The sequence below is a fragment of the Nasonia vitripennis genome, chromosome 1 (assembly GCF_009193385.2).
Source record: "Nasonia vitripennis strain AsymCx chromosome 1, Nvit_psr_1.1, whole genome shotgun sequence".
Taxonomy (NCBI): Eukaryota; Metazoa; Arthropoda; class Insecta; order Hymenoptera; family Pteromalidae; genus Nasonia; species Nasonia vitripennis.
Window position 1 is genome coordinate 8,464,924 of NC_045757.1, and position 20,924 is coordinate 8,485,847.

The 20,924-nt window shown below is 49.7% G+C and overlaps 1 protein-coding gene across 2 annotated transcripts in view; it reads left to right on the forward strand.

Moving 5' to 3' along the window:
- The window catches only part of LOC100121348 (homeobox protein caupolican), a 64,571-nt gene that overhangs the window by 36,164 nt on the left and 7,483 nt on the right, over positions 1 to 20,924 (forward strand). For both annotated transcript variants that reach the window (XM_031926307.2, XM_008218453.4), the window contains exons 3-6: positions 8,094 to 8,227; positions 16,047 to 16,405; positions 19,220 to 20,315; positions 20,405 to 20,482. In XM_031926307.2, coding sequence (XP_031782167.1) covers positions 8,094 to 8,227; positions 16,047 to 16,405; positions 19,220 to 20,315; positions 20,405 to 20,444 — 1,629 coding nt within the window. In that variant the 3' untranslated portion in view covers positions 20,445 to 20,482. The remainder of the gene's footprint in view (positions 1 to 8,093; positions 8,228 to 16,046; positions 16,406 to 19,219; positions 20,316 to 20,404; positions 20,483 to 20,924) is intronic.

Genomic DNA, 20,924 nt, shown 5'->3' on the forward strand with positions numbered 1-20,924 from the left:
TGCAGGGCGTGTCACGCGCCGTAAATTCCTTTTGTATTTTTAGAGACTCTCTGCTGCTGAGACACTATACGCTGCGCGGGTCTAATCGGGCGCCTGAGTCGCGCCGAATAAATCTCGAGAGCGACGAGGTTTCGCTGAAGCATTAATTAGACTTAGCGAACAATTGGCTGCTTCGCTTGCGAGAAGAGACTTCGAGCAATAACGAGAGGATAATGGCTCTATATATACTTAATAATTCTCCAAAAGCGAAATAAGAGTAAAACGATCTATCAAGTCAGCACAGCAAAGCGGGAAAAGTAAATAAAGTATACACAGCGCTATACGCCGACGCTAAACAATCAAGCATAGAGCGCACTCAGCAGCGCTACTGGAATCCGAGTCGCCGCAGGTTTCGTCACGATATTTTCGTCAGCCTCGAGAGAGACAGAGGAGAGTCAAGCTCGCGGGAGATTGATCGGTTCGTCGCTCGCGGCGCGCGAAATAATTATTTCTCCGTCTCTAGCTCCTTTCGCCCTCTCTCCCTCTCTCTGCGAATTAGCTCGGAATCCCGACGAAACGATCCACATAGGTCTCGGGCAAAACCCGCGGGATTATTCGGGGTATGCGCCAGAAAGGGAGCAGATAGAAGTTTTTCGGAGGCTTCACGGCGCGGTATGATAACGAAGTGCGAACTTTCCAACACGTGATCAGAGGTCGATGCTTCGGAGTGTGTATTTTTTAAAGAAAAAAATAAGCTTTCTATTAATAGAAGCGCTGATTAATTTTCGCTAATGGAGCGGAATCACGATATTGTGTATACATACGGGAGAGAAAAATCGGACGCGGTGTAGGAGATTGACGTAGCGAAAGGAGATAAAAAAATTGCCGCGATAATCCCGAAGAAGAAGCTTCGTGGAACGAAGACGCGAGTGTATAGGAGAGGCGTCGGCATAGACTGCGAGGAGGAGGCATTAACGAGGAAGGCCGTGATGGATTCCCTCGGCATTTTTCAACGCTTGTCAAGCGCAGCCGGAGATTCTTCGGGGAGGAGATGGGAAAAAATCGTCGTCGACGATTTTGGCTGCCGAGAGGTTCAGCGTGTAAAGTGTGCTTTGCGTGTGTAATATTAGGAAAACCTGTTATAATTGAAAAATTAATCGATAAAGGTAGCTTTGACCGCCAACTATAAACAAAGAAGACTACCAATCCAAATATAAAACGAAGAGCGCGCAAGCTCTCTCGCGAATAACTCAGCGCGCCGCGGCAGAGCTGAACAAATGTCGAACGCTCTGTGCGATTTTCGCGTGACACATGTAACACCCGCGGCTATTTCGGGCAGTCTATAATATAGTCCCCGGGACGACGCTTTTGCGTAAGCAGCCGCGTCATTAGCGAACAATGAAACCCAATTTGACGAGAGATTTGTTTGACAAGAACGAATTCTGCTTCGCTCTCGTATTTATCGTCTCGTTTACCCGCGCACGCGCGAGGAATTTTCGGTTATTTTTGTGGAATAAACGCGTGTATAAAGTTCGCTTGTTTATAGCGCTGATCGCTGCTGAGAAAACATTCGTTCGCGTGTACGGTTATTTTATACTCTCAGTGTTTGCTTTAACGTATTTCCGTTCGGGAATATATCGATCTTTCCTCGACTCGCTAAAATTGAACGAGGAAAAAGCTCGGCTTGTGAATTATTTTGCATAGGATACAATAACCGATTCGAATTCGTCACTCGCGCGACTCACTGCATCAATCGTGTGAAATAAAATTTCCTGTATGTGTACGGGCCGATATATACTTTATTCATCGCTCGATTCGACCACCTACTATACACCGTATACAGAGCGTCGATCGACGCTTTTATTGACTGGGCGTCGCTTATACGCCGGCAATATCGTTCGGCCATGGCGCAAAAGTGCCGCCCGTAACGCATCTCTCTCTCTCTCTCTCTCTCTCTCTCTCTCTCTCTCTCTCTCTTTCTCACGAGCGAGCAGCTATTTTCCCCGCCCCGAATATTTATACGCTCCGAATGCGTATAAACATTTTCGCGATCAGCTCTCGATTTATGGAAAACGGCCAATTAGAGTCGCGCGTATGATTTCTGCTAATTGCGCTCGACTTTGGTTTACGTGTGTATATATGTTTTTTTAGATTAGTTAATGACGAAGAAGGCGTGCATTTTTTAGTTTTCCAAGTCTTAATTGCGCGTGTACGCGTGTGTAATTACGGCTGCTTATGAGAACGTTAAGGTTTCGGAAAAAGTGGATTAGCTCGCGAACAAAAAGAAGAACGCGGAGACTCGATTAACCCATTTCGAGAGAGTATTGTATTATCGCGTGACCTTCGTATGTGGCGATTGGACGATTGGGCGGCGGCGGCGGCGCGGGCCGATAACTCGATAAACGAATAAGCGCTGATGAAAAACCGATATTCCGCGTGATTTGCGTACATTGAGCTGTCCGATATACGTATGTGCAGCACACAGGGCGCTAGAGTTATCGGCAATTTATTTTTCGTCCCGATTTAATCGATTACCTTCGTTAATATGTATACGAGACGAAAAAATCGCGCGCTTTTGGATTTATTTTTATCGTTAGGGTCCAAGCTGACGAATTTGCATATTGGCGACACGAGAGCTGCGAGAAAAAAAACTTGTTCCGGCGTTTTGTCAAATTAAGTTTCGATACTTTTCGTAATCACCTTGATGTACATATAGATGTACGTATAGATGTCAGACATGTGTCACATTTTTTTATCGAAATGGTATTCTTTATTAGCTAGTACACATAATTGTTATTTATTCTCCTGTTATGCCGCACTTACAGTGCAATAAAATATCTAATTTGTTGACGGAAGGCCGCTCCTATCGGTATATTATAATTGCAAACGGGAAAGTTTTAAACGCAGTCTCTATGCACACATTATGCTATCCATTACTAATGACACGTGCGCGTCGGAACAATTGATCGGTCGCGGCGCCGCGCGAGTGTTTGCGCACAAGTGGCCAATAATGCACTCGATACCCCGTAGAGTATAATAATGGCTATGCGTATACACAACTGCGTCGTTTGTGTCACGACAATCGCAATTATCGTACACGGCTCTCACGAGCGGCGCCGTGTGTAATCGTCGCGACGAGATTATGTACGAGTATACTCCCGCAGTTTGAAAAGCGCGCGTATTTTGAACCCACGATTTTTTCAAGATTTTTAATAATTATAAAAGAAAATATTTGTATAACATAGATCAAAGATAAGAGTCGTTTCATAAGTCGAGCCGCAATAGTGGAAACGACGTAATCGCCGTCCAGTCCCTCATTTGCCACGTGTAACAGCGGATAATCACTGAAAAATTAGCTCCGTAATAGCCAAGTGTGTTCGAGGCAGTGTATACAAAAAATAACTAGCTACCGGCGTTACTCAAAGAAAAACAATTCGTCCATCTATACGCTCGAAAGTTCAAACAACGACAACGAAAGCCCGACTCGACACGATCCCTCGCTTAACTTGCAATAGACAAATAAAGCGCATTATTGTCGTGTCGAGAGCGACCACGTACACCAACTCCGCGATGGCTATCTGCGGACACCCAACACACGAGAACGCACCCACGCCGGCATTTTTTCTTCCTGAGCGAGATAGTTCCAGCTCTCGGAATTATATTTCGGAATCGCGCACAATTTTCAGCACGCGACGATTATCGCCGACGACAACGACGAGCGCCGGGAACATTTTCGCGAAAATACACTTTTTTCTACTTCTTTGTCTCCGCGTAATATATAGAATATAACGATACGAATCAAGATGCATTACATAAATGCAGGTATTATTTCAACGCGGCCGGGATTATACACTATTCATAATCTAATAAAGCATCGCGGTCGTGTCCACTTTTGATCAATTAAGGCGACAAAATCGCGAGATACACATCATTCGTCATGATATATACCGCGCAGTTTGTGCCGGATAGCTGTAATATGCGAGAGCTACTGGTATAATTAAATACACATTAATTATCGTACTCGCTTAGCGTCGCGCGCTGCAGAAGCTTTATATCCTCTGATATGCTGCTGGTTAATGAAACAATCGATCAAAATCTGCATTCTCTCTCTCTCTCTCTCTCTCTCTCTCTCTCTCTCTCTCGGGTATATTATACGATCTCGTCGCGATTTATAAACTTTGATATAATTGAATTAACCGGCTGTGAATGAGTGACGGGGGTAATAATACGAGCGACGCTTCTTTTGCGCGTGAATAAATAACGCGATACTATATACACTAACATGAAAAAAATAAAACACGCAGAGCAGTAGCGACGAAAGATCCGTTATCTCTCGGTAATATTCTATTATTATGACAATGCGCCTCTCCTCCCTCGTGTGCGCACTCGCGTATACGTATTATACAGCTTTTTCCCTCTCGGACAGATAAAGAGTAATGTCTAGCTCGGCTATAGGCTCGCTTATCTGATGGAAACTCGCGCGCTACGCTCGCGCATACACGGTACATATCTCGCGAAAATCATAATAATGCTCGCTCGCTCGGATGACCTTTTTTCGCGCACGAGCGAGTTGTGTGCTCACGATCTTGATATTTAATCGGTTTCTAATAAATACCCCTTTGCGCAAGCTTATGATACATTCATTTGAATAAGCGCCGACGAAATTGTATACTGGTGTACAGGTATGTGTGTTTATTCGATTTAACGCTACTTTTTGTTGGTGTGCGCACGGCGTTTTCGAAACGCGCTCGGGGAATTGCTTCATCGCGTGGGTTAACGCTCGTGTTCGCCGGCTTGTAAACGCCGCCACCGTGTGATTTTCGAACTTCCAGATTGGTTTTGAATTATACGCTCTCGATTTTCCCGCCAGTTTTTCAAACAAACTCTCTCGTGTGTGCATTACGCTCGTATAAGATACGAGCCGACCGTCTCGATCCCCGCGCGGACAATCGCCGGTAGCAATTAATAAAAATTGAAATTCCGGGCATAAATCCAGCGCAACACCCCTTACATACACAGTAGTCTCTCGTATCGAACAACAACAGCAGCAGCAGCAGACACAGTAGTGCTGCAGAAGAAGCCTTACAGTGGAGGCGAGGCGTCGATCGCCGAGAAAGCGCCGCCGCTGCCACAGCGTCGTCGTAACGACTCTTCGCGACTGCGCATTATAATATAATAAGAATCGGATTAGCATTGAATGAAAATGGGCGGCGCGCCGCGGGAGGCTACCGCATGTGCTCGCCTGCTCTCTCCGCCTTTTACTACTTGCCCGGTGGTCTCGGGCATCGCCAGCCGGAGTATTATATGAAGGTACGTACAGCGAGAGAGCTAAGGCAAAAGGAGGAGTATCGCGTGCGGGTACTTGAATCGCGTACAGTATACGCGCACGACTTCTCGGACGCTGGCGCCGAGACGGGCGACATCTGCTGGCGAAGGATGGATCGTGTCGCTCGCCAAAGGGATATTCCGAACAATGGGGCTACGTAACGAAGAGCAATTTGTTCTGCCGAATTAAATCGACGCCGAGGAATAAAGAGTGTATAACGCATAAATTACAACGCCATTACACTCAGCGGTGTATCACGCACACTTGAACTTTTTTATCTCACGCGGCTCCAAGAAAAATTAAGCCGAAAAAGAGAGCCGCTAACAACAACAACAACACGCTACTCGCGCGCGCTTTATATTAAGGCATCAGGTGCAGCAGCAGCAGCAGCGCGTGCGGAAGCTCCGCAAAAAAGCCGCCGGCGCGGCTATCAAAGCCTCCTATCACCGCGCGCATACGCACAAACGCACCGCCATAACTCTTACAGAGGGCTGACATTAATCAAACTGATACTCTTTCGCTTCCCTCGCACGCTTATACGAGCTGCTTTTTTCGCCTCTTTTAATTAGAGCGCACAGCCTTCTCTAAGCGCGGGACGCTTGAGAGGAAGAAAAAAAGTAACGCCGGTTATAATCGTTTACCGGCATCGTCCGCTTAATCGCGAGACACGCCGCAGCTGAGCGTTTATGCGCGGAGGGAAATGTCGCGCGAGCGCGAAGGAAAGGGAGCGGGAGAGATATGTGTGTATAGGCAAAAAATACGAGAGACGACCGCCGGACTTATACTCTGAGGAAGATGTACGGGGAGATACGTGTGTGTCGAGAGGGGACGCGTGTATAGTGTATTCTATTTTCGAAGAGTCGGGAGAGACTTTTTTTCGAAAGAGCTACTTGGGATACGATGATCCGGCCAATTAGTGCGCTTTGCTTTCTTGCGTATGCACTGTAATGTAGCAGGGTAATTAAGTTTGTCGAGGAAGAAAAAAAGCAGCGCAGCGAGGTATTGAAATACACATGAGGAAACGCGGCATTAGATTATTAATCTAACGCTTGTAACTCGCTTTATAATCCATGTATATGAGAGCTAGGAGGAGATGTACGGCTGCGAAAAACACGCGGCGAGCGTACAGATATTTAATTCGATTTCCAACACGCCTCCAGTTAGTATTTTGACGTTCGCTTTTTTCACCAGCGGCTTATATTAACGACCGCGGCACTCGACAATCTCGTCTGACCTTAAAGCCTGCGTATATACGACACGCGTTAGAAATACATGCACACTGCGCAGAATGCAAATTCGATTTTGACTCTCTCTCTCTCTCTCTCTCTCTCTCTCTCTCTCTCTCTCTCTTTCGACGATAAAAGACAGGTGCATTAAGCGCTGCAAAAACGCATTTGCATAAGCGCCGAGTTCGAATACACACACGTGCGCTTGTCGCCGCCGACGGATCGAATTCGTGATCCAGAGCGTGAATTAGACTCTCTGTCGCGGTGGTGGCCAACGCGAATAATTCCCCCGAAACTTTTATCTCCGAACAGTTTGCATGGAAATGACGGCTCTCTCGGATCGCGTAATGGCTTTTCTTTCCCACGACACGCGCGGTCGTCCCTTCTTTTACGCCTACACGTATGTGGCGGAACGAAAACAATTCGCGCGCGAAAAAAGAGGCTCGACATCCGATTTGAAAATACAATGAGCTGTGCGCGCGGGCGCAAAAGAAGAAAATTGTTACAAGTCTCAATTACGAGAGTCGCAGAGCCCCAATGGCGCAAGTCTCGACGAAAAAACGAAGATAAGAGCGGCCACTTACAAATTGATTTATGCGAGGGAGAGAGACAATCGGAGCCGCTCTCTTGACTCCGCAAAAATGAAGACGGCCAAGAGCGAATCATAAGGATTTTAATCGAGCGAGAGCCGCATATACTGCACACGTGACTAGCATAATGCACACGAGCATTTTTCCCTCGCTCGCGAGCGACACATTCGCGTGCAGCATTTCCAGTCGCGTATAACAATAGTTGAGCTCTGAACCACCCGCGGCTCGCCATTAAAGGAGACGATGCCCTCTTATTCGCATACGCGTATACCCGCGCTCGAGATGCAAAGCAGTCGCATGAATAATTTCGCCGAGTCGCGCAAGTTTGTTTAATTGGAAAATGAAGCTCGCTCGCTCTATATTTATGATTATCATCGTCGCTGAAAATATCAGAGCGATATCCCCATTAAAAGCGCCGGCGGGCTATCGGATGCACATACCTTTAATACGTAACAAGGACACGGCGGCTCAATTTTTTGTCGTCCTCTCTCTCCCCGAAAGCGGTAGTCGTAAAAAGAGAACGGCAAAAAAGCGCCACGGGAGTGGGTTTATAAGTCCGGGAGCTGGGCGCGCGGAGAGAGCGAATGGAATTAAGAAGTAAGGCGACGTCGGAGAGAGCCGAAATACGAAACTCCCTGGCGCCAGTGCAGCAGCGGCTTTCTATAAGCCCTCCGAGGACTAATAATATCCTATTGTGCTACCATTAGCCGTGTGTCGGCTTGCCGTTTCTACTGTACGCGTATAAGAGTTTGTAGGTTTTAATTTTATGCCGAGCGATCCTCGAGACGAGAGTCGCGTGTATTTGAATAATCATGCACGAGGAGGTTCGAAGTTGGCGATACAGTGAAGGGCAGCCTACGGTTTGAAAAGTTAAAAAAAAAAGTATATCGAGAGCTTCTCTCGGAGGAGCACAATAGCAGTGCAGAGCTACGAGTGAATGGCCCTAACGCAGCTCTTTCCTCTGTGTTCCAGGGAAATCCGTACGGACTGAAGGACGCGACGGGGATGGGAATGACGGCGGACATGGGCGCTGCCTGGGGAACGGCGGCGCTTCAGCCTGCGGCAACCGGCTACTACCCTTACGATCCGACGCTCGCCGCCTATGGGTACGTATTTCCTTGCTTTCTATTTTCTTCTTTCTCTCCTACATTTTTGTTACACACTATATTCCACGAGACTACAATAGGCGAAAACTTGGAGCTCGATTAAATTTCGAGTATAACCAACTGCTTTATTTCGAGATCGATCTTAAATAGTCACGCAAACCCGCTATAAGCAGCTTTATAATTTGTCTCGTAATTCACCGGGCGTCGGCGACGAGATCGGAGGAAAAAAATTTTGGAAATTTATCGAGGCCTCTATCCACGCGCTCGCGCTTATAATATACGAGCGCGTCTAATCCCGCAGAAGTATACGTGACGAAACGAAGAGGAGAGGATCTGTCAAGAGGCAGAAGTAGTCGTTCCTCTTCCGGAAAGTGGGATTAACGCGGTCGACTGCATATGGGGTGAGACGACACACACACACACGCACACATCGGAGAGGGAACGAGAGGAAGGAGTCGGAGTAGGCGATGGGATTGATTAACGGATTGTTTTATTTTGGGTTTTGTGTGCCGGGCTATTTACAAATGTCGCTTCTTCTTTTTTCTCTCACTGGGACGCGTTCTGGGAATAATGCTGAGGGAGATTCGTCGGTGATTTCGATCTTTTTTTTATTGCACGATAAAAGTTAATTTTTGACCGAGCAAAGCTTAAAATTATCTGTAGTAAAATGAAGGAAGTCTCACAATAAAACAGTTTTGGACTGGCCTTTCTCCCACTACTTAAACTCATCGGTACAGTTACTGGTCGGTGAATATAGGTGGCGCAAAAGCACTTTACGATATCCCTCAACAAAACCTGGTTTAAACAGCGCAGTAGTACCAGACGTAATAGCCAGACCATCGCCGTCACCATAAACGCTCCGATTACAAATCACCGGCGATCCATCAGTCCCCGCATTCAAGCCCGTTAATTCCCATCAAACACTCAGCCCGTCGCTAAATCATTCAGACTACTAGTCTTTGATCCAAAGCCGACGGATATAACCTTGTAGCTCATGAAAAATCCAAAATAATCCGTCTAAGCGCTCCGGCGCCTCCGCTTCTAATGCAGATCCCGCCTTAAAACCCCTTCTGCTCACAACAGTCGAAGCTACGGGTATGGCACACCATCAATCCGTGTGTGCGAATTCCGCCGCGTTCATATCGCCGCGAAAAGCTCGTCCATTAAATCGTCACAAGCACACCGCGCGAGCAATCGAATGAAATCTCGGCGGAAAAAAGAAAGGAAATACGTAATAGACAAAAAGCACAGCCGCGTATTCGTCCCCCTTTCGACGAGCAAAACGAAAAAGCCAGCGGTATATGCATACTCGACACGCGGCCGTCTCTATACACGCGCGAGAGTGGGCGTGCATAATATGGAGGCTCTAGTCTAGGCAGGCGAAATTTAGTAGTTGTAGCGTAGGCAACGACGGCCGATAGTGCCACACCGCCACCGGTATTAGATGTCTTCCTCTGTGTATATGTATATACGTATACGTATATATATGTATAGAGTGAGAGAGAGAGAGAGAGAGAGAGAGAGAGAGAGAGAGAGAGAGAGAGAGAGACACGAAGCGGGTTTATTGATTGGCTTCCTCCTCGCACGCCTACTCTCGCTCCCACAGGTGCCGCGCGCGTCTGCGCGCGAATTTTCGTACTGCGCCTGTACACTCGCTTTTTCGGAGGGGGATCCAGAGATTTATGAAAGCGGAGGGATGTGCGCGCGCGCGCGCGCCTGAGTATAAGGGGGTTTATTAGGTGGGGTCGAGAGGGAAAGTTTCGGGTTTGTTTTTAGCCTCATTGGTTTATTTATTCGCTCTTTCTCTCCGCGCTGCCGTGGAGTGGGATGTATATGCGGACTATATAATACAGTCCGAGAGAATAGGCTCCGGATTTGAATGGAGTGAAGGAGGAATGCTCCTGAGCGCGCCCTCGCTGAAGTTTATTTTCGGGGGGAATTAATGGTCAGTCGCTCGCGGTTTTCAATGGATGAGCTTTTTTACAGCAGAGTGTCGTGCGTTGAAAATTCGTTAAATATACCGTTTTCGTTAAATTACCGCGTCGAAGAAGTCAAACGATAAAAAATAGCCGAATGTATAGACTTGACTCAGCCACCCTCTACGCGTTTGGACCCCCCGCAGCCTCTGGTGCAAGTGCATCGGGTTCCGCGCTCTCCCCATCAGTCCGCGTAGGCATTGTTTATCACTGGATATATACCTACTCAGAGCCGACGTCCCCCTGCAGCGGAGCGTCTCCGTGAGAGCCGCTATTAATTTACTCGTTTAATACTACGAGAAGCCGCCGGAGCTCTCGGAGTATGCGCGGGATATACTTCGACCCCGCTATGCATGAGCTTCTCCCCCACATACAGTCAGTCGTCTACTGCCCACGAGGTGGCGACCTCTCTCTATTCGCGTGTCTTTTTCACGCAATATTCCATGAAGGTATACATCGATTCGATACAGACACCAACTCCGTATCTCTGGCTCACATCCATAAGGGGATCGGGTAGCAAATTCTAGCATAAAGTTAATAACAGAAGATACGACGCGCATAGAGAGTATCGTCGCAAGAATAAATGTATGCAGCGACGGAAGAAGCTTACAAGCGCGCGTGCATATAATAGTTTAGTGTATTATAGAAAGTTATCCGTGCCCGGCATGATGTAAGCGCGCGAAGTACAAAATGCGAAAGCGATGTTCCGAGTTGCATATAACCGGGAACACTTTCGACGTCGAAATAACTCATCTAATTCCACTGCGACAAACTGCTCGCCCGATATATAACGCTCGCGCTCGACTAGCTTTAGAGTCTGTATACAGCGGAGCAGTAGCGTAACTCGCTCTACTTCAGCAACTACGCTTAAGCCCCTGTAGTTAAAAGAAGACTTCGAAATTCGCTCTTTCTCGTAAAAGTGTGTCGAGCTTTAATTAGCCCCTGTTTTGATACCGACTTATCACTGATAAATTATACGGGGGCATCTCTCTCCGGATAATTTACGTACTATTTGATCGGCCACAGAGCTGAGTGCGTCGACACCCCAAAAACCGCGTTATGAATCTCGGCGCAACTATTCTTCTTCGTTCTCGTTCCCCTCTGACTCAACTGCCAACCAGCCAATAAACTCGCCATCGCTCAGAGCGGCCGAAAAAAGGGAAACTCTCTCGCTCTCTCCGTGCTTTTGCACTCGCGTCTCTATCCCGAGCGGCGACCCCCTCGCTTTTCCGAATAGCCCACATCTCTCCCTCTCTCTTTTATTCCTATCGCTATATTTCTTTCCGTAGTTATATTTTCGCTTTCTTTTTAATACGACGCGTGCGGCCGAGTGTGACGCGGTGCTTTGGTTTGTCCAACCTCTTGCAATGTGTCATACAGCAATCTTTCATTTCTTTTATCATATAAAAAATCGAATAAAATCCGAAATAATTTTTTAAAATATCTCACCGCCTCTTTCCCTCCCTCCATATTTTACCGCAGCACTCAAGCTCTCACTCGGCCGTGACGTTCTCTCCCCTACGTTTTTCCAGCCCAAGAAAGTCGTGCGTGCGACCCTCCGTCACGCGTTTTCTCTTTCTCTCTCTCTCACCTAGGTATATATGGAAACATACGAGCTGCCGCGCGTTGAATTCCCAAAAAGTCTCGGCGCTACTTCTGCCTCGCCGCATATACTGCGGGCGGGTGTGCAAAAAAAATAATGCAACTTTTCTTTTTTTCCCGCACGTTATATGCACGGGAGCCTGAAAAACTGTTTGCGCTGCGCCGAGACTTTTCGCGAGCTTTGTTTTTTCGCGCGCGGAGGTATACCTACATATACGCGCTCTCGTGTGTTTCTTCCCTTTGTCGCGCGACTCTTGGCTCGTTTATTTATTTTCCCTGCTTCTTTTTTGCCAGAGCTGGCTCTGCGAGTTTCTGCGCTGCGCCCACGCATAGTATGTATAATACGCGCGCGGACGCGTTGTAAAAGGTCGGTGAAATTACGGCGTATTACGAGCCGCGACGAGAGGAGAATGCAAAGTTTTTGGTTTTATTTCAGAGCCGAGTTCACTGTCGAGCCCGTGAGTTTTGGGCTTGGACGGGTGTATACTCTTGGAATTAGCTGACGGTCGGGGTTGTGATAATGTGGTTTGTTATATGATGTGGTAGTTTTTTCACAATACGATTATAATCATTTTATCATTGATCGAATAACCAGACATAAATCCCAAATTGAAATTGATTAAATCTACTTCCGCAGCACTGCGAAAAATTTCTCACAACGGGATTCCTCACTCGCGACAACCGACGACGTCTCTCTACCGACTCAATATTTCGGGCCCGCACAGGGCGCTTACAAAGGACGCCGGCCTCCGCTTTCGTCGCATCCTTTTGTATTTTTTCCCTCCGCGCTGCCTTATACCATACCTCCCGGTCAGTCAGTCCGCGGTAATAGAGTCAGACGGTCCCGCCCGGCAACCGGTTTCCACGCCGTTTTTCTTTCCGCGCGTATGACGAATAAATACACCGCGCCGCTCACTCGTATGTATATATGTATATCGAGAGGAGGACCTCCGCGGCGGCGGCGGCCGTTTAGTCGCTATTACACAAAGGGCCCGTGGATATACACCCGTGCGACGACTCTGTACTACGTATGTAATTGGTCGGGAAGATCGAGCGAGACGAAGAGAGAAAAATCGCTTATTGCCAATGCTTTATGCGCCGCTCATTATACGCCACGTGGAAAAAGCTGGATGATTTCGTTTTATGGGATATATTATACGGGTGGATGTGTACACAGTAGTTTGTAAGTCGTTCGTTCCAGTAACGAGAGAAAAAAAGGAGACGTCTGTTACTACTGATCGATACGCAGAAAATGAAATTCCAGATATCCGCAATAATACCCCGCCCAATAAGCACTTTACCGTACAGCATCTCATTTTGCCGGTGAAACTTTCATCCCTGCAGTGTACGAAACGTTCAATTCCGCGCTGCAAGCTCTCGCCGAGCTCTATTTTTCAATAAAAGCTCGCCCCCGAAACAGTAGCCGCGAGGAGGCAAAAAATGTATCCGAGGGACGACGCGCAGAAAAAAGTCATTACACGCGAGAGACCTCACGGAGTGGTCTAGGAGAGAGTATACGCGGCGACGCGCCGGTGAAAATTATATGACGCACTGCCGCAGCCTCGATGGGACTTGTCTCGCGGAAAATGAGCGTTCGGTCATATGAACGTCGAGACTGGAATATATAGCAGGCGAATATCAAAGGGACGCTTATATATACCGTATACGAGCGGAAAGTTATTAGTCGCGCGCATTTCGGTGGTGTACAGAGTCAAAGCCTGATGCGCTTCCTCGTGTCTACACGCATTATCAGTCTGAGCACTCAGGTACAGCGCGCAATTACGCGTCTTCTGCTAATATTGGCTAACCTTTCAAGGTTGCACAGCCGCGCGCGTCACGTATGCATACGAGCTGAGCCTTTGTCGCGTCGTCGACATTCCGTTACGAGATTGCACGCGGCTATATTCACGATTGAATTACTTCTAACGACTCGCTTAATCATCGCCGGCAATTAGCCGCGCGATCGTCGAGCCTCATGCCCTGGACTCTTCAAACAATAATATAATTCCCGGGAGAGAGAGAGAGAGAGAGAGAGAGAGAGAGAGGGACAATGACAGAGCAGCATCGCCGAGAGAAATAGTATCGATTCCGCGGGGCGCATTACAGCGCTCGGGGCACTTTTCGAGGAAAGAAATCCGCGAAGTATACCGCCTTTCCCTTGTCTGAAGGGAGTTTAATAGAGGGTGAAAACCACCGGCGCGACGTAACCGCACTCCACCTTTTTTCCGTTACTTTTCCGCGAGTAGCACTTCCGCGAGAGCTTTTTTCTCTCTCTCTCTCTCTCTCTTTCACTCGATTTTCCGGTATATACTTCTTCTTCTTCTTCTTCGGAGCTACTTTCGTTCCCGGTCATCTCGCCCCGGCGGAAAGCGAGCGAGATCGATCGACTCACGTTCGAGCTGTGCTCTTGATTAATTTCCGTAATAGTTTCAACCCTATACGACGCAGCGCCTTTTGCACCGAATATCCGCAATCAGCGTCGCGCAGGACTAAACGTCGGAAAGAAAAGAGAGGTCTCGTTCGATTTGCAGTATTTGTAGCCGGCGGCGGCTCGCCCTTCGAATCTCTCGAGAGGCCTATTGACTCGCTCTCTTTCTCCTTTTTTCCCTCTTTCTCTGTTTCCCCTTTCGCTGTCCAAATATGCCGCTCGCGCGCTGTTGTCTTTTTTTCTTATTGCCGCCGTCGCTGAATGATGCGCTGCGCGCAAGACACAAAGGACCTCCGCGAGTTTGTGTTTGCCCGCGCTAATTGAGAAAACGAGATGAACGCGGGGCGCGAGTATACAGTCGTCACTTTTAGCCAGTGTAAATATGGACGCGCGCGGATGTGTGTGTCTGTACGTGGTTCTGAGAGTTGCTTTCAATATCAATATGTGACGACGTGTTTTGCTCTGCTTCTTCCTTTTTTTCCCCTGAGGGAGAGAGGAGAGCTTTAATTGACTTCGACTCCGCTGCGCTCGCGAGTTTGTCGATATCGCGCTGGTGATTCGTCCGTCGAAATAGCGAGAGAGCGAGGAGTTTATTGGGTAATTAAATGTAGTTCGATCTCAATTACGAGCGGTTCTTCTCTCGTTGATCAAAGTGATGGATGAAAAGACTTATCCATCTTCGAAAGCTGCGCCTCTCGGAAAAAAAGTAAACTGCAGCTGTACGCGAAAAATGGCTCACGCAGGACTCGAGATAGGCAAAAAAGTACGGCTATATATACTCTCGCGGAGAGAGGGGGTGAGAATCGATCGGATCGCCATTACGGTGAGTGAGCGAGAGAGAGAGCCGGCGATGCGAATCACGCCGCTCTCGGGGCTTTATTCGCCGCGCTGTGTGTATACGTGCGCGCGCGCGCGCGTGTGTATACGTTTGCCGGGGCAACCCTCTTTCGCTTCTGCGTCGTCGAGTGCGTCGGCCAGGGGATATAAACAAAGGGAGAGGAGAGAGAGAGAGTCTCGCTGCGACAGAGAGATGGTGCGAGGGAGCCGAGTGATAGATGCTGCTTTGAATATTCGATTCGAACGCGGAGGATTTTAGCTGTATTGTGGCTGCTATTCCGGTCGGAACCGAGATTTCCTATATAAATTCGAAATCTCCGCGATTAATTTATGGACTACAATGACCGAAATTTCGACTCTCCGTAGGATTCAATTACGCCGCACTAAAAGTTCCATCAGTCACGCCGCATTGACTCGATCCGACCGCGTCTCTCTGTCTCCCGCGTGTAATAATCATAAAGAAGGACGAGCGGCGAATCAAAGCGCACGTGAAACGAGCGAAAAATCCAGAGAGAGAGAGAGAGAGAGAGAGAGAGGCAAAAAGACTCGTGCATACGCGAGGGGAACGGGCCCGTATAATCGAAGCCCATCCCGTCGAAAAAAAAGGAAAACAGACGCCGAGTTTAAGAGCCAAGGATACAGCCAGTGTACAGAGTCGAAATCTCGAGGGGGGTTATTCGACTTTTTTTCCTCTCTGTCTTTCTCTCGTAATATTTGGGGGACGCGAGGACGGGAGAAATATGGGAGGGAAATGACCGAGGGTGAGAGAAAGAGAGTATCTCTATTTATACGCGCGAGGCGATAAAGCATTGATTGATCTCGACGAAGATTGATCGATCCTTTCTCTTAGCGGAGCTTCGCGGTCAACATCGATATTTTCATCTCCCCCGCGACTACGCAGTGACTATACTTCTCTATATTATCGTCGGTATACTAGAGAGACCCACCACTAACCAAATTTTTCATTCCCTTGCAGATACGGCGCGGGCTACGACCTGGCGGCGAGGCGGAAAAACGCGACGAGGGAGTCGACGGCGACCCTCAAGGCCTGGCTGAACGAGCACAAGAAGAATCCCTACCCCACCAAGGGCGAGAAGATCATGCTGGCGATCATCACGAAGATGACGCTGACGCAGGTATCCACGTGGTTCGCCAACGCCAGGAGACGACTGAAGAAGGAGAACAAGATGACCTGGGAGCCCAAGAACAAGACGGACGACGACGACGACGCGGTGCTCACGGACTCTGAGGACAACAAGGACAAGGACGACATGGGCAGTGATAACAGGCAGGACAGGGTCGGCGACGACGCCAGGCGGGGACTCGACGATAACGGTGAGGAGGATTTCTCTTCCGTTGTATATTCGATCATAACGAAAAGTGACGCGATACACTGAGTTGAACTCGATTTATTTATAAATCGGCGGTGGAAGCGTTTTCTTGCGCGCTCGCACGTCAATCTCGCCGGTGTTTCCCTCATTACCCCACAAATCCTTGATTAAAAAGTCGTTAGCTCGAAAATAAACACACGCGCGCCATTTACAAGAATATAATCGCCGCTAATTGGCTTCGCTCATATACATCAGACGTTGAGGATTCATAATTAAAAGCCATTCGTTTCTCATCCGCTCGAATTCATCAGAGATGCCACTTGTTTATTCCGCGAAAGCTTTTATCAATTCGAGTATTAACTTATACATAACCCAATAATCATAGAGCAAACACGGACGAGATTCTTCCCGTCGTATAACCAAGTCGAGTATAAGCCGACGATACGTCGAAAGCCATCTGCCACGCGGCCAATCGCGCAGAGTCGTCGTCCCCTCTCCCTAATGAAATAATCGATCCGTCAGCCGTAACCATCCTACCCAGCCGCATACGTATCACACTCGATGCCTCTCTCTCTCTCTCTCTCTCTCTCTCTCTCTCTCTCTCTCTCTCTCTCTCACTTTCTCTCTATACACATTCGGGGTGATGCTCCACGAAGAGTGTAATTGAATCGATTCAATCTGCCCGTGATAATTATTACGCCGGGTGTGTAATCGAGCGAGTGCGGTGATTCCAAATATTTTCCTGGGGCTGAACGGCTCGTTTATTCAGCGCTAGCTAGCCTATCCCAAAAACCTCTCTGAAAACTGATGTGGCAGGATAAAAGCGATCGAGCGAAAAAATTAGCATTTCCAATTTTCCCTCACTCGCCGGCCGATGAATATCCAGTAGGTCCTCTATATCGCGGGGGCGGACATAATGCTTCACATGTGGGTAAACACAGTGACGGGCTGCGGCTTGCCGGTCCTCTCGCACGCTGCCTCCTATACAGAGCGCAAGAGATTAATGGCCTTGGGCTGTATACGCTCGTCCCCCGGTGGCGCAATAGGACGCGTGCGTGAATTCGTGCCGTACTTTTTCTTCCACCGAGGATTGAATATTTCGCGCGATCTAGCTCGAGTGGAGGGAGGATTTTCGGAAAATTTCCAAGAGAATCGGCCGTGATATTAACGATATCGTGTACGTTGCTGCAGCCTCTCGTATACGAGGCAGCCTCCCGTGGATATACCCACACACGTGAAAAGTGAGAGAGAGAGAGGGTGCGATCGACTCCGGCCAATACGGTACCAAGCTCTCCCCTCTTGCACTTTGCACTCCTCTCTCTTCCGTCGGCTATCCACGTGTAAGTGCACTCTAGCTCTGTGTGCAACGCGGATACAGAGTGTATGTATGGAATAGACGTGATGTATCGGCGCCTACGGTGAGACCTACTATACTCACTCTCTCCTATGGCCACCATTAGTCCCGGCGGCGCATTGGCCGCAATATCGCGAGCGGCTGTCTTTCTCTCCGCCGCCGCGGAGATAGCTCGTCGTACAGCAGTTTCCAGCCGGCTGCGCGGATCGCAGGGAAAGAGGAGGCGGCCGCAGTGAAACGAGCTGCGAACACGAGTGTCGTCGGCTGATACGAGCTTCGATCGACGGTCTGCATGCGGTGCTTGTATACTCCGCCGGCTTTGATTGCGAATGTGGCTACGGGAAAGAAGAAGTTGATACAGAAATTAACCGGTCGTTTCGTTCGGATCCGCGCAGGGCTGCATAAACGGTCGCGTTATCGGGACGCCTGACGCGCGAGTGTATAGAGCGAAGAACGTCTGTCGGTCCGGGGATGATTCGATTAACGGCCGATAGCGGAGGGTCAAAAGTTAAAGAGCCACTTGTGGACTCGGCGCAGCTCGCTGCGGCAGTATCTATTTAGGTGGCCCATAAGCTTCTCTTTATAAGGGTTGCTGGCTACCCTAAACCAAAATTCGCCGTCTCTCTCTCTCACTCTTCTCTGCTGTCTTTATCCGCAGGCGGTAGCTCTCTCGCCATTCCGTCGCGTCTTCGACCCTCTGCTGCTGCTGCCGCCGCCGTTGCTGCTCATCTCCAGCCTGGGAATTATCGCTTGACGAGCCATCAAGTAAACCCCTCGGCCTCGGCTCATTCGAACCTCTTAATGAAATTCTCACCCCTGGCAGAGGCGCGCCGGGGCTATCCTCGAGTGCCCCAGGAGAGTCTATAACCCCGCGTTAAGAAAAGACCGAGAGAGAGAGAGAGAGAGAGAGAGAGAGAGAGAGAGAGAGAGAGAGAGAGAGAGAGAGAGCAGAATAGAGACCACTCAAGGGAAGCTAAAATCTCTTGCACCCCAAAGTGCCGCTCACTCCCCCTTTTTTCGCAGCATCCCTCGCACGAGCGCGCTGTGGATTAGATCCGAGAGAGCGTCCCGGGAATTCCGTCGAAGCGCATAGCTGCGTAACTATTTCAATGGTGGTGAGGCTCCCCCTCGATGCGGAGAGCCCAAACAATGACACGCATCTCGCTTTCGCACCACCGGGGACCGGGCGAGCCATTAACGCCGATACACCCACTGCCCCCTATGTCTGTCTCTATGTGCCACACCGACGCTCTTGCCAATTAAGATGGACCGGCAGACCCAGAGGCCCTAATGTTCTTTCGCTGTTAACTAAGTGGACGTTTCCGCGGATTCCCGAGCGCGAGTTTTCTCCCTGTTTTTTGTTTGCCGTCATAACATGGCCATTTTTCCAACTTTTCCAATGCAATCGATCATAACACATCTTCTGGTTCTAATCGCGCTCGTTACCTCTGACGATGTTCACAGAACCGATGCGTCACGTCAAAGCCGAGCACATGCAGCACGACAAGGACCTCGACGACGAGGACGACCTGGACCTCGAGGACGACCCTCGCCGAGTCGGTGAGCATCCCTACCACCATTCGATGCACCACCACCATCATCACCACCACCACCAGGGCTACGGGCCCGACGACCACCTCAAGGACGAGAGCCTCAAGTCGGACTGCAACGCTGCCGGCGTCCCGATCCCCGCTACGAAGCCCAAGATCTGGTCCCTAGCCGACACGGCCGCCTGCAAGACCCCACCACCACCTTCTCATCCTCACCACCATCAGTACCAGCTGCACCACCAGCATCAGCAACAGCAGCAGCACTACGCGCAGCAGCAACACCATCAGCAGCACCAGCAGCAGCAACAACAGCAGCAGCACCATCACCTCGCGGCCAGCCAGCCCCACCACCACTCGCAGCAGCCCTGGCTGGGAGGTGGTGGGGGTAGTGGAGCCGACGTGGGCGCCACCAGCGGTGGGGGCCTCAGCGGCTTCGCGCTGCCCTCGTCCGCCTCGATGAGTCCCTCATCGGCGGCGACGGCGCCCTACAGCAGCACCGGCGCCCGCTACGGCGGCTTCCTCTCCTCGTCCTCCGGTGGTCAGCTCCACTACAACCCAAACTCGTCGTCGAGCAGCAGCGCCTCCTCTTCGGCGGCGGCGGGGTTTCCCGAGGTTGGCACGGATACCCCGCCACAGACGCCGCCCAACATGAAGGTCACCACGGCTACGCCGAACGGCGTGATCCAGGGCCCGCCGGCAGGGTACTGCCCTGGTGGCAACAGCAATACCCCCAGTAATGGGCCCGTGGGCTCCGCGAACACCGGACATTACGTGGCGGCAGCCACGGCGCCGAGTCACGCGGCGGCGACCGTCGGCGGCTACATGCAGCAGAGCCAGGCCAACGGGGGAGTCGGGGCTGGCGCGGGAGGCTTCAGCACCAGGTTGCAGAACTCGCCCCACAAGGACTTTGCCCCGGCGTCGGCGCAGAATTCGATACTCCACCAGCACCAGACCACTGCCAGCCTGCCGCCCACGGAGGCCACTACCGCCTTCAAACCGTTCTACAAGGGGTGAGTCTCATTCGATGACCTTTCGAATTAATAAATGTTCGTACACGACGGCTTTTTCCTAATCGAAGAAAACTCACGTCTCGTTGCAGCACTCAAAGCATGGGCAGTGGATTCGTGTCGCCGGTGTAAGTCGAGCATTGGCTACAGAGTCAGCTCATCGTTTGAAGGTACGTACTCCCATCACTTAGTTCATTCACACACAGCCTCACCGTTCCTTTTCGCCTCGTTATACGCTTCCCCCTCGTCGAGCACACAGCCCCGTCGCGACGCAAAGGAATAAAGAAAGCAAAGCAATGAAGAGAGTCATAACAGTCGAGCGAAGGTAGGTCGTTCGAAGCAACGGTATTGTACACATGCGCGCGCGCACAGGAAGCTCTTATCCCCGATCGTGATCGGTCACGCGGTCGAAACTCACTTCTCTCTAGTCGTCTCCAAGTTAAATTTCTCTCTCTCTCTCTCTCTCTCTCTCTCTCTCTCTCTCTCTCTCTCGAGACGGGCACCTCTCTTATTCTCAGGGACAATCGATAAGGAATTAATATCCCGGGCTCGGTTGATTGGTCGTTAGCCAGAGGAGACTCGTCGACGTCGACGAAAATAATAGTGGCGGCG